The sequence below is a fragment of the Amphiprion ocellaris genome, chromosome 12 (genome assembly GCF_022539595.1).
Source record: "Amphiprion ocellaris isolate individual 3 ecotype Okinawa chromosome 12, ASM2253959v1, whole genome shotgun sequence".
NCBI lineage: Eukaryota > Metazoa > Chordata > Actinopteri > Pomacentridae > Amphiprion > Amphiprion ocellaris.
This window is the reverse complement of record NC_072777.1, coordinates 22,516,234-22,530,196: the sequence shown is the minus strand read 5'-3', so window position 1 is coordinate 22,530,196 and position 13,963 is coordinate 22,516,234. Positions and strand designations below refer to the sequence as shown.

Genomic DNA, 13,963 nt, shown 5'->3' with positions numbered 1-13,963 from the left:
TTAGATGGACTCAGGAAATGCCAAGATGGTGACAGCTGGAGCTACAACACCTAATGGCAATGTCACAGTGGGTTCATCCTTCTTTATATGCAGTTATGCAGGTTCTAATTATCAGTGCCAGCTGTCTTTTGTTTAAGAGAGTAGATCTCAAGTGACAAATTAAAGTGGTGAAAGCTGTATGAATCAATAAAATAATCTTAATTTTACCTGCACAACCAAGTCAGGCACTTTTAATCTTGTGATCAATTATTACTTACAATGTCTTAAAAGACTCACGCCAATAAAAACAATTATAAACAAAAAACAAAACTGATTTCCCAAATATCAAAACTGAGCTTAGAAAACAGTATCATGAAGAAAACAGTTTGAGGACTGCAGTTCATGCAATAGCCACTAGAGGCTTTGTTTGTTTGTGTTGTTTTTAGCCTTGTTAACATGCCCAGTATTTTTTACACACTAGAAGACTGTGTTGTTTACAGTCTTTAATCAGACTCATAGATGAGCTGGTATGCATGAGCTGCAGCAAGTGTAGAGAGGTGGGACTTCACAGATCTGCACATTCGAAAGAAAGCATTGCTACATCTAAGCCATTTTAAGGCACAAAGGGACTTTTTTTAAATGAGAGAAAACTTCTAAATATGTAACTTCGACACACAGAGATGAGTTTTTAGGGGTTTAATCAATGACCAGAGGGCCTTTAATCAAATGCAGACTTAGTTGTTTGCATTAGTGCCATATATTATTGTTCTTTATGGGATTTAGCCAAAGAAGTCTCCACACACATCACATCCTATTGGCAAACAGAGAGACGTCTTTGTGCTGTGGTTCAAATGTACAATTAGACTTGTTCCGCTTTCGAAGATCAGGAGACCATAGCAACTGTGGTCAGGCATCCCTCCTGCCTTCCTACACTGTTGCTACATGACAACCAGAGCGCAGCCGAACCAATGAAACTACAGAGCGATTCTGTAAGCCAACGAGGAGTCGTCTCCTTGGAGGCCTTGCTTCCGGCTGAAATGTGACTGATGAGGCTCGTGGGACAGAACGTTTAAATGTTTTAATGCACATGCACACACTTATGGACTCTTTAATGGTCTTAATTGCTACAAGACAGCAGCGGTGGAAAATGTTACTGTGTGGCAGTGGATTAAACTGCATTTTCTTTCTTCAAAGTTTGACTCGGTGTTAAGGAAATAGTTATTTTTTTTCTCATAGCCCGAGGTGACATCTTGTAACTGCCTATTTAATCTAACAAATCTGTCCGACAAACCCCAAAAGAAGGGGAACTAACATAAAGGTACAAAAAGCAGCAAATCAAATTTAGGAACCAGAGATTGTTTGGGTTTTTTCATTAAATCCACATCTCAGGTGAATATTTTCCATTTCCAGATCCTGGTCATTCATAATGGAATCGAGCACAGATACAAACAAGACTTGTGTTTAGGAAGCTACATGAAGCAACGCTGCAAAAATCAAACAAACCAGCTCACAACATTCCCTCTCTAACAGTCCTGTCAGGTCGACTACTCACTCCGGAGGATGATTTGAGCGCGGCTGATCTTCTGCTGATCCTGGAGGAATCGGTGAACTCTTGCTGCAGCAGGCATGTCTGCAGATACCTCTGTGATGGGGCCCTTGGGGGATCCTTGTTGCACCGAACCGCTGGCAGCAGCAGTGAGAAAACACACAAGCAATCTGGTGGACTTCTGACCTCACTTTCCAGCCTTTTTCTAACTTTCCTCTGGCTCTTTTTTGTCACTTCCTGTGTCCAGCTCCACACGATTTTCCTTTTGTTTCTTACCTGCTTCTCAGTTCCCTTCCTATCTTACTTCCTTCAGTTCTTCTTCCAAAGTCTCTCCCTGTTGTCGTCCAACTGCAGTTTGATCCCAGAGACCATGAGCTCATCAAGAAATAGAAAAGTGGGGCAGTTGGGTATTTCGGGGGGAGGAGGGATCCTCTGATGCAAGTGCTGCCACGCGCTGTCATAAAATAACAAGCACATGCCACACTGATGTGGTGCATGGCTGGTGGGTGTTTTACCCCAAAATGTTTACATCACACTCCCACCCCCATGACCTCCAATAACAACCTTTCAGGCTGTTTCTATGGGATGGAGGATGAAATGTGTCTTTCTGTGCCTCCAGCTCTCTCAGGTTTCAGCCCTCCTCCCTCCCTCGTCGCAAAGGTTTCACACGACTGAGAGCCACATAGCGTGTTGCTGGCAGCAACAGTAAAAGACTGAAAATAAATGATGGTCCCCAGTTAGTAACTTTTCACATGTCTCTGTGGAGACAAGCTTCTGCCAAGTCTGAGAGCGGACGTCCAGACAAACAGACCGGAGGATTAGACTCAGCTCGACTGGCACGGGAGTATTGTACATAAATTCAGATTCAGGTATTTGGATCTCAAAATTAATATTTGGATACTACTAGGGCTGGACTCGAATATCCAAATATTCGGTTGTTACGGCAATATCCGAATATTACTTTTGAGATCCGAATATTCAGATCAAGCCCCCCCCGTCGGACGATTGGATTATTCGGCTAGTCCGTTTGTCTTCATCTCCCCCCCTGTCGGCCGATGTGGCACAATCCGAATATTCAGCATGTCCCTTCACCTCTGTCTCCCCACCCCTCCACCCCACCACCTACCCCACTCACTCGTCAGACGATCCAAATATTGGGATATTTGTTATTAATTGGGGCCGAATATCCGGAGCCCAGAAATTGCTATTCAGGCCAGCCCTAGACACTACCACAACGACAGATTATTCGAATATTCGGGTCCAGCCCTATCAATTTCAGAGACACCATATTAAACATTAATAGATTAACACAGTATAACAAAAAAGTTTCAAGCAAAGTAGAGATGGTCGACCAGAGACCAGTCCCATCTTCTGCATATATGGCACAGTTACAGTGCTGATCAGTCATAACACTAAAACCACCGACAGGATAACTGACTAACATTTATCATGTTGTAATAATGCAATGTTCTGCTGGGAACCTTGGCATTCACGTAGATGTTACTTTTGACACGTACCACCCACCTAAAGGTTGATGCAGTGACCTTCCACAGTAGGACAATGTGTAAAACTCTTCAGGAAAGACATGTGGAAGGACACAAAGAGACCAGACAACAACTGGGCCTCCAAACTATCCAGATCTTAATCCACTTGGAGTTCAGAAACTTTTCTTGGACACTTCCTTAGGTTTTCTGCCAACCTCTTAGTTGCTGTTACTTAAAGCACACAAGTGTGGAAAAATCATTAGATTAAAATCTCTGGATTCTACAGAGATCTACCTGATACTGATGGGCTGAATCAGCATTGTGTGTTTGGTACAGGCTTGAATGTATTGGACATTCATTTATATGTAAATTTTGCCCTCAGCCTTTAGAAATGTAATTATTTGAGGTTGATATTTTTTTTTCTGTTTAAATCACTTCACTCCAAGAAACTAACTCTACCAGTCATGTAAGAAACCGTCCTCTTTAAAGACATTAATGAGACGTCGCCTGCCCCACTCTTCTGTGAAATGTTGAAACTAGCAGGCAACAAACTGAACTATTTATAACTGCAATATTATACTGTATACTATATATACTACACTGTAACTGTACTGTAATACTATACACTGAATAGCATTTACTGTTGGTAAGACAAAACTGAAAGTGGCAGTATTTTTTGATATATTCTAAGCAAAATAACTGATTAACTGAATAAAAAATATCAATCAACAATAAAAATATAATAAATAAGCGATCACTGCATGATTCCAAGTGGCAGATGAGGTACTGATTCATAATATATACACTTTAGCTCAAACACATGCACACATAACTGGAGTACATTGGGCTATTAAAAGTATTCACCTAACATGTGCTGCTCATTTTGAGTATTTTCGTATTTCATGGTGTAGTTATATGCAGTAATACTGATTCAGCAGTAAGTGGACCTTCTACAAACATTAAAATAACTTGATTTGCAGTCAGATAATCTCCATTGTGTGGCTTCAAGCACCAGTTGGCTACACTTGTGTTAAATTAGGTGAGCCACTTTATATTGGGTGATATACATATACAATTACTTATTTTAGGTTTTTAATTCATTTACATTACTTTGCAGAAATCTGTTTTCACTTTGACAAGAAGGAATCTTCTTTTGTAAATGAAAAATATAAAAGCCAAGTTAAGTCAATGTTAAACTGCTAAATCTTTCAATGAACGGCAAATACTTTTCATATTCACTGCATATATGCAAGTAAAAACCACAAAACCCTGAAAAGTCTCAACAGCTGTGTGTGCAGTTGTGCATTTCCGCCAAAAGTACCATGAAAGCACACAGACAGAACAACAGATATAAACATTTATCTGCAGGGTTGCTGCACTTCATTCGTCCCCACCAACAGATGAGGCAACCATGCTGCTGCTGGACACATTCCTCCTGCAGCCTTTTCAAAACAAAGTGCTTTCATACTCGCTCACTTCCAGCGCAATGACACAGGTCAAGCCAGGACAGCGTTGTTTTTCTGACCCTCTATTCAACATGGCTATGTTTAAAAAAAAAAAAAAAACCTGCCGAGGAGGAAGAGGAAGGGGGAGGGAGGTGTGAGGATGGAGGATGAAACGCCGGAGGACGCCGGTGTTATCATCCTGTCAGCAATGTGAACCAAAAGTTGTTTAATATAATGAGAGAGAGTGTTTCCATCTCCAGCTGCTGTAGGTTTGTCCAGGTTTATAACTTTTTGTCTTTCTTCCCTACACAGACTCTCCTCCCTCCTGACATTAGAGGATTACTGACCCGACCACAACAGAGACAGAAGTCCTGTGACCGTCCCTCCCTCTCTTGATCCCGGCTCCACTTTAGCCTTTTTAGGAGAAAAAGACTAAAACAGATAAACAAAGCGTAGGTCTCTCCACTAGTCCATGCGTGAGCTCACGGTTCCAAATCTATGTCACATTATCACGAGTCAGACGAACACAATCCTCTCAGATCCGAGTCTAAACCAACCAATGAGGTCATGCAGTTGATTCCAGTGACAAGACCATGAGCAGTCAGCGGCAAACTGGTTAACATTAACAGCCCATCAACAAAGTGATGAGTGTTGGCCATTATTTTAAGTCCTAATAGATGCGCACACATACACACACTTTCCACTCGTCCCGTATCCACCGGCTTCCGTCACATGGAAACTATTCTCAGCTTTGTTCAATAGCTTACTCACACATTCCTCTGGGCCTCCGATGAGGAGACACACATCCCAGAATTCATTCACCTGCCAGAATTGTGAACCTCGTAAAATAACTCTAAAGGTGTGGAGACGCTCAGCTGTGTCAAGCAAACAGCAGCGACAAAGAAGCTGCACACTCCTCTGAATCCTTGTCAAACAGCGGAACGAGTCCAGATCTTTGGCTATTCGGGTCAAAGTGAACGTCAAAGACGAACATCAAAGCAGATGCAACTTCTCATTTGAAGAAGCATTTAATGATGGTAAGAAATCAACTTTGACCTTTCACTTTGGGTATTTTTATTTGTGTGTTTGTAGAGAATTTCTTTATTTTAGAGCGTTCAGAGGAAAAGTAACTGACTCACAACGTGGCTTCCACATGTGAGAAGGTACTACCATCAAATGATGCATATAGGCTTTAATGCATGAACTCAGGCATGGATCCTGTAACATGCTAATAGAAGATAATTGATATACTGCATATACACATGTGGACAAAATTGTTGATACCCCTCGGTTAATGAAAGAAAAACCCTTATAATGGTCACAGAAATAATTAGAATCTGACAAAAGTAATAATAAATAAAAATGTTATGAAAATTAACCAATGAAAATCATACATTGCTTTTGAACTGAAATTATTTTTAAAAATAAACTCATGAAACAGGCCTGGACAAAAATGATGGTACCCTTAACTTAATATTTTGTTGCACAACCTTTTGAGGCAATCACTGCAATCAAACCATTTCTGTAACTGTCAATGAGACTTCTGCACCTCTCAGCAGGTATTCTGGTCCACTCCTCATCAGCAGACTGCTCCAGTTGTCTCAGGTTTGAAGAGTTCCTTCTCCAGACGGCATGTTTCAGCTCCTTCCACAGATGTTCAATAGGATTTAGATCAGGGCTCATAGAAGGCCACTTCAAAATAGTCCAGTGTTTTACTCTTAGCCATTCTTGGCTGTTTTTAGCTGTGTGTTTTGGGTCATTATCCTATTGCAAGACCCATGACCTGCGACTGAGACCAAGCTTTCTGACACTGGGCAGCACATTTCTCTCTAGAATACCTTGATAGTCATGAGATTTCATTGTACCTGCACAGATTCAAGACACCCTGTGCCAGATGCAGCAAAGCAGCCCCAGAACATAACAGAGCCTCCTCCATGTTTCACAGTAGGGACAGTGTTCTTTTCTTGATATGCTTCATTTTTGCGTCTGTGAACATAGAGCTGATGTGCCAAAAAGTTCCAGTTTTGTCTCGTCTGTCCATAGGACATTCTCCCAGAAGCTTTGTGGCTTGTCAACATGCAGTTTAGCAAATTCCAGTCTGGCTTTTTTAGGATTTGTTTTCAACAATGGTGTCCTCCTTGGTCGTCTCCCATGAAGTCCACTTTGGCTCAAACAATGGTGGATGGTGCAATCTGACACTGATGTACCTTGACCTTGGAGTTCACCTTTAATGTCTTTAGAGGTTGTTCTGGGTTCTTTTGTTACCATTCGTATTATCTGTCTCTTCCATTTGTCATCAATATTCCTCCTGTGGCCACATCCAGGGAGGTTGGCTACAGTCCCATGGATCTTAAATTTCTGAATAATATGTGCAACTGTAGTCACAGGAACATCAAGCTGCTTGGAGATGGTCTTATAGCCTTTACCTTTAACATGCTTGTCTATCATTTTCTTTCTAATCTCCTGAGACAACTCTCTCCTTGGCTTCCTCTGGTCCATGTTTAGTGTGGTACACACCATGTCACCAAACAGCACAGTGACTACTGTAACCCTATAAATAGGCCGACTGACTGATTACAAGTTTGTAGACACCTGTGATGCTAATTAGAGGACACACCTTGATTGAACATGTCCCTATGGTCACATTATTTTCAGTCTTTTCTAGGGGTACCATCATTTTTGTCCAGACCTGTTTCATGAGTTTATTTTTTAAAATAATTCTGTTAAACCACGGTTCAAAAGCAATGTCCGATTTTCATTGGTTAATTTTCATAGAATTTTTATTTATTATTACTTTGTCAGAATCAAATTATTTCTGTGACCATTATAGGTTTTTCTTTCATTAACCGAGGGGTACCAACAATTTTGTCCACATGTGTATGCTGCCACAACAAAACCTTCTTTCTTTCTTTGTTTACAACGTTCTCAGCACTGTCTGCAGCACATATAGCAGAGTACACAGTTGAGCAGACAGTGATGCATAGTCAAGTGGTGTCTTCATGATAAAATGCTAACCAATTTGCTAAAAAAAAAAAAAAAATTTCTGAAAAGTGAATAAACAATGACCCCATCATTCATTTTCCCTTCTAAATATAAATCTAACATTCTATATATTGTATATATGTAAAGACTATCAGGCAATATATTGAGATGTGAAGTTTTTTACTTCCTGAAAACTGGTATTGGCCCAAAAAATTAGTATCCATCTGTAAAATCCCTCTCACGTAATAACCAGCTTCTTTATTTAAGTTCCCGAGCCAAAAATGTGTGCAAACTAGCTATGTGGAAATTGATTAATAGTTGCCAAAATCTGCCTACACTGAACGATGTAAAGAACAGAATAGCCTTGATGTGCTGTAACTTCTGCCTTTTGTTAAGTGATTTATAACTACAAAATTGTATTTCTTGTAAGGAACTGAGGCCATTGGTGAATAATCGCCCTGTTTCATCAACTGGATTAATTTAAAACTGATTGCTTTGCTGCTAAGATCAGTCTTAATCGTTTGAAATGTAATTTTTTAGCTTTAATTTTATACATGATTTTTCTTTCAGAGGTTGTTGATTCTTCGGGTTTTAATTCTGTTGTATGTTGTTTGTCTGTATTCATCGTTGTAGCTGCCTGTCTCGGTCAAAACACTCTTGAAAAAAGCTTTTCTTCTCTTTTATCTCAGTAAAGGTTGTTTTTTGTGTTGCCTTTGGTGTAAAATAAAAGTAATTCTGTCATCATATCATATCATATTTGTGCCCCAGCAAAAGACATTTGTTTATAGACTGAAAGCAAACAAAGGAAGTCAGGTTTGTGTCATGTGGAGGTTGGAATGGACAGAACACGGGAGAAATAAACATAACCATGTGTTTATTATTACCATCATGACAACGGCCCCAATAACTTTAAGAAAGTAGTACTTTTAACTCAAATCATAATTTTCCCTCAACTTGACAGTGTTTTTTGAGCCTAAATCTTACAAAATTGATGCTTTTATAGCAGATTTGTAACATATTTGGTAAACAGTTATGACTTGAAGACAGAATTTTTTTTGCATCTTTATAGAGGTGAGAATTGATGAACAAACAACATATTTTGCCATTTAATCTAGAAAACTCGCTGATAATGTGACATCTTTTATCCAATTCTTGTTAATCTGTTTTTTAATTTGTAATCTAAATTATTAATTTTGGTGTTAGCTTTAAAGTGTCAAGGTTTGGATGCCGGGCTGCACAGTGGTGTAGTGGTTAGCACTTTCGCCTTGCAGCGAGAAGATCCCTGGTTCGCGTCCCAGCTTTCCCGGGATCTTTCTGCCTGGAGTTTGCATGTTCTCCCTGTGCATGCGTGGGTTCTCTCCGGGTACTCCGGCTTCCTCCCACAGTCCAAAAATATGCTGAGGTTAATTGATCATTCTAAATTGCCCGTAGGTGTGAATGTGTGAGTGATTGTTTGTCTCTGTATGTAGCCCTGTGACAGACTGGTGACCTGTCTAGGGTGTCCCCTGCCTTCGCCCGAGTCAGCTGGGATAGGCTCCAGGCTCCAGCCTAATCTTTCCCTTTAATTATTTCTAATGTGTGAATGTTACTAAGAGGAAAGAGACGCAAGAGGAAGCTTCAGAGATGACGACTGGATCAGCAGCTCTGTATAAATCAGGCCTGTAAAGTGAGGACAACTGTAAATGCAAATGCAGCTGCATAAATGAGTCTCACTTGAAGAGCTTTAAGAATCGCTGCCATTACTGGACTCGTCCTGCACTTTGTCTTGTTCGAATTAACTGGCCAGAGCACAATTTATGTCTCCACTGATTAGCGAACGGCTTCTGTGGCGGGTAAACGTCGCCCAGATTTTATTTATTTCTAGAGTAGTGTAAAATAATTTTAGGTGAAAGCTGTGATAACCATTTTAAAGGACACTAAGATCTAAACAGTAATATCAATAACATTTGGAATATTACTGCTCAATAGTTTGTGCAATAGCAGCATCATTTGTATCATTTGTAGCATTTCATTTCATGTTCAATATTTCACATTCTCATTTCTCAGGTGTATTGTTTCAGCTTAATATATATTTTTTCATTATCATGTCTAATATTTCATTTTCATTTGCAACATTTTGATATTATGACATTTGTTATTATTTCATTTTTCAGGTGCAATACTCATTTCACTGTTTCATTATCATGTGTGATATTACCTATAACCTGTGTATAATTTAAGCATTATCGTATACTTTTCTATTTTTGGTGAATTGTAGTCTTTCTTAGATTATGTCATGTTTTCTGAGCAGTATGTGGCACCAGAATTTCTTGCGGGATTAATGAAGCACAATGCTATGCTATGTTATTATACTATGTTATGCCATGTTATGCTATCCTATGCTATGTTATGTTATGCTATGTTTTGCTATGCTATGTTCTTATGTTATGCTGTTACGTTGAGTTGTGCTATGCTATGTTATGCTATGTTATGTTATGTTATGGTGTTACTATGTTATGTGATGATTGCCATACGTTTGTCTGTAAGTCTGTCTGTGTGCAACATTACTCAAAAACAGACAAACGGATTTGGATGAAATTTTCAGGGAAGGTCAGAAATGACACAGGAACCACCTCATTGGATTTTGGCAGTGATGCGGCTTATAGTCTGAATCCACGGATTTGTTAAAGATTTCTGTATCATTGTGAGATAGCGGCACGGCGTCACTGCTATGTCAGCTACCTGCATCAATTCCTATTGCTTGCTACATATTTAGGTCATGCAATTTGGCATCCATACATAACGTACGCATGCATAACACACACCTGGGTTCAGTGCTAGGTCATTTTGTTTGTGGGTACATCTATATTAAATGGCCACATGCTATGTTGTCGAGATTTCTGATCATCAATAACTAAGAAAAAATAAGCTGCATTTCTGACAATGCCATATGGGGGAATGAACAGCCTTGGCGGAATACTGTACTTTCCGAGTGCTTTTGTTGTGTTGTGTTGTAATACTATCTTGTCTTAATATAAATCACATCTATCACATTATGTGCAAGTGAGACAACCACAAAACAAGCCAAATTGGCGTCACTTTCCATGTAGTTATTCCTGATATTCTTTATGTGGAGCATATAAATTCATGGCATTAAGCCACATGCACCACATCACAGCCAAGACATTAAAACGACCATTAAAGGCTTCCGCTGTATCGCTCACATATCAGCACATACAACACGTGTCTGTCTGAAATGACTGATGTGACTCTGGGTTTAAACCCCACCGACTGAGCGACGGAGGCTGAACCCCGAGTGTTGCGGAGGACCGTCGGGTCCACAGACGACCACGACTGGAAACAGGCGCCACTGAGAGCAGCTGTCAGGACAGAAATACAGAAGCCAAACAGTGGGGTGACAGAGGAAACCCTGCCACCTTCCTCTGGCTTCTGTATGCAGCTCAATGCACTGCTGAGAACAGGGAGGGAAGGAGGGCAGTGTGAGGAGAATGAGATGAGAGAGTGGAAAGATGGAAATGTTAAAGAAGACAGAAGGAAGAAGAGTCAAGGAGGGAGAAAATGTAGAGAGAAAATTAGAGGCGCGAAGGAAAGTGCCCGAGGCTGGAGGTTTGCTGTTTGTTAGCAGAGCTGTAGAGCAGTAAGACACATTAAAGCTGAAACTCAAAGTTATTTTAGTCTCTAAATATGTGCACAAGCAATTACACAACAAATACATGATGTATTAACATGAATCAGATAAACTGGAAACAATCTGATACGATTTCATTCAGCTGCAGTTTTGAACCAATTCAGATGCAATAGAAATTCAGATTTTTCCATATTACATATTTTTCCAAGTACAGCTGCACTGCATCGGTTTTTGTAAGTATAACTGTTTAAACAATTTAGTAAGGATTGGATAGCATGTCCACATCAAAAATCTGTATTTTTACCAACAGTAATTTGTTCTTGTAAAATTACACAGCTATACTGTACTTAAATCAGCAAAAAAATGTAACTGTTTCACAGAAATTATTCATTATTTTTTAAAATAATTTTTACAGTCTTTGAACATTACAGAATTCCTCTGTTTTTTAATAGATTTTATTATGGCACCCTTGACAAGGAATTTTGGACACGTGGAGTCATTTTTAATTCATTCTGAGGCATTTTGGATACATTTAAATTAACAATAGAAATTTAGATTAATTTTGGATAAGTTTCAAGTTAATTTGGACACATTTCAAGTATAACAGAAGAAATAACGAACATTCCGATATTTTGAAAACTTTTCAAGTAATTTAAAAGATATTTTAGGCAATTTTGGTCACCTATCAAGTAGTTTAGAAGAAATAGAGTAATTCTAGACAAATATTGAGCAATTCTCAACAATTTTGAGTCCTTATGCACACATTTTAAGTGATTTTGAAAGAAACTGATTCATTCTGAACAAGTCTCAAGTTATTTTGAACACATTTCAAGTAACCGAGAAGAAATTATTGGTATTTTGGACAAGTTTTCAGTCATTATGAAAACATTTCAAGCGATGGAGAAGAAATTGAGTAATTTTGGACAAATAGAGTTATTTTCAACAGGTGTGAGTCATTTTGGACACATTTCAAGTAATTTAAAAAAAATTTTGATTAATTTTGGACAAGTTCCATTTCATTCCAGACAAGTAAACTATCATTTTGGATACATATTAAAGTGATTTAGAAGACATTTTGAGTCACTTTGGATAAACATTGAGTCATGTAAGACAAGTTTTAAATAATTTAGCAGAAATGTCAAGTTATTTTGGACAAACTAAACATATTTCAAACTTCTCCTCCATCTTCCTGGTTAGCACCATCAGTCCCACTCTACCTAATATATTTTACATTTGTTGGTTGAAAAGGAATGATGGTAAAAATAAATGGCAAAGGAAAGTGTTGTTAGGAATTTTTTTTTTGCCACATAATAATTTGATGGATTTCACAAAAACTTTGTGTGTTTCTCAGATTCTTCTATTAGTTTTGAGTTTAGCGCCACATCTTTGCTGCAGGAACAGACACTTCATCATCATCAGTTCAGAATTCAGTGAATTTATTGCAACATAGCTGCATCCTAAATGTAGCTGCTTTTTGATTGGAGGTTTTAAGTGTTTTACTGTTGTTGTTTTTTTTAAAGAATTGAACTTTTCCCACAGATTTAATTGCTAGTAAAGAAAACAGCCATTACTGAGTCACCCTATTAAGTGTTGATGACAGTGTTTATTGTCGAGGAAACAAAGCGTGACCCCCACAGTTGTAAACAAACTGTCCACTGAGCTACATTTTTACTTTTATATGGTCAAATTCTTGATGAAAACTTTCTGGCACAACTTCCCTTCAGCTACGTTCGAACAAGTCCTTAAGTGGCTCCATATTTCCGACTCTCCAGCAAGTCTTTTTCTGCGACTTGCACGCAAACACGGCACACATGCCTGAGCACCATTAGCATAATGAGGCACATCGCTATCAGGTTAATTAGCGGATGGGATTAGAGTGCGATGAGAGGCATGACTCAGGGAGAGAGGTGGGGACGGCACAATGGAGGGGATGATGATGCGGGGCACCGAGGATCATGCGGAGCAGCATCTGGATGCCGGCGTCACAAAAAACATACAAGCCGGCTGCAATTAAAACCTCTGCTTCGTCTTTGTTGGACCAGAAAGAGGAGGAGGAGGGAGCTGAGGAGAGGATTTCTGCCTGGTAGCTGAAGATTAGCCTCCACTTTGAGAGCACAAGCACACTCTGAAGATCATCATGGGCAACAATGCTCTCCTCCTCCTCCCCTCTCAGCCCCTCCGGCAGACGGGAAAATGCAGATCCACAGTGCAGAGGATGGAGCTGTGTAATGGGGGTGTATCAGAAAACCAAGGTCATGGTGCACCGCTGAAGATACAGCCTGCAAATATTTGTGGCAAAATTAGACATATGCTGTGAATACTGAGTCCTTCCTGATGCTGTGAACCAGGAGGCTGTTCACTTTCATGCTTATGGTTGATTAAAAACGTAATAAATGATCCATAAATGTCAGATGTGACCACCAATCATGCGAAAAGCCATTAAAATTAACTTCTTTCTAAAATTAACATCTTGATTAAGACAAGTAGCAACTGCACCCTTGTATGTCTGTGGTGAGCTTCTGCGATGAATTAAGACATTTCAATCTAATTGTTGCTTCTGGTAAAACTATTTCCTTCACTTAAAAACATTTTTATTGTGGGCATATGTTCTTGTTTTTTTTTTGGAATAATATTGATCCCATGTGCTACAGCTTCCTGCCTCTGGGTGATTCATAACCACAAGTTAATTTGCTTCTCCTGCATGTAGTGTTAAATATGAAGACAGTTACTTCACTTCCAGCACTTTATAGGGCAAAATTACAGCAGCAGCAGCAGCTTCAGGTGAATGATATATTATGAGATATATGTAAATCCTTCAGAGCTCTGCTGCACAACTTCTGACCTTGTGTTGCTCTGTTCAAGCTTACCTCTTACAATCCCTACTGCTCCTTTATTTTCT

At 39.3% G+C, this 13,963-nt stretch overlaps 1 protein-coding gene across 8 annotated transcripts in view; it reads right to left on the bottom strand.

Moving 5' to 3' along the window:
• Positions 1-13,963, bottom strand: part of enah (ENAH actin regulator) — a 165,757-nt gene that overhangs the window by 59,021 nt on the left and 92,773 nt on the right. Inside the window, exon 1 of one of the 8 annotated variants that reach the window (XM_055015757.1) lies at positions 1,532-1,992. The exons of the other annotated variants lie outside the window; for them this stretch is intronic. Coding sequence (XP_054871732.1) covers positions 1,532-1,607 — 76 coding nt within the window. The 5' untranslated portion in view covers positions 1,608-1,992. Of the gene's footprint in view, positions 1-1,531; positions 1,993-13,963 lie in introns of those variants that run through there. 8 annotated transcript variants of the gene reach the window in all.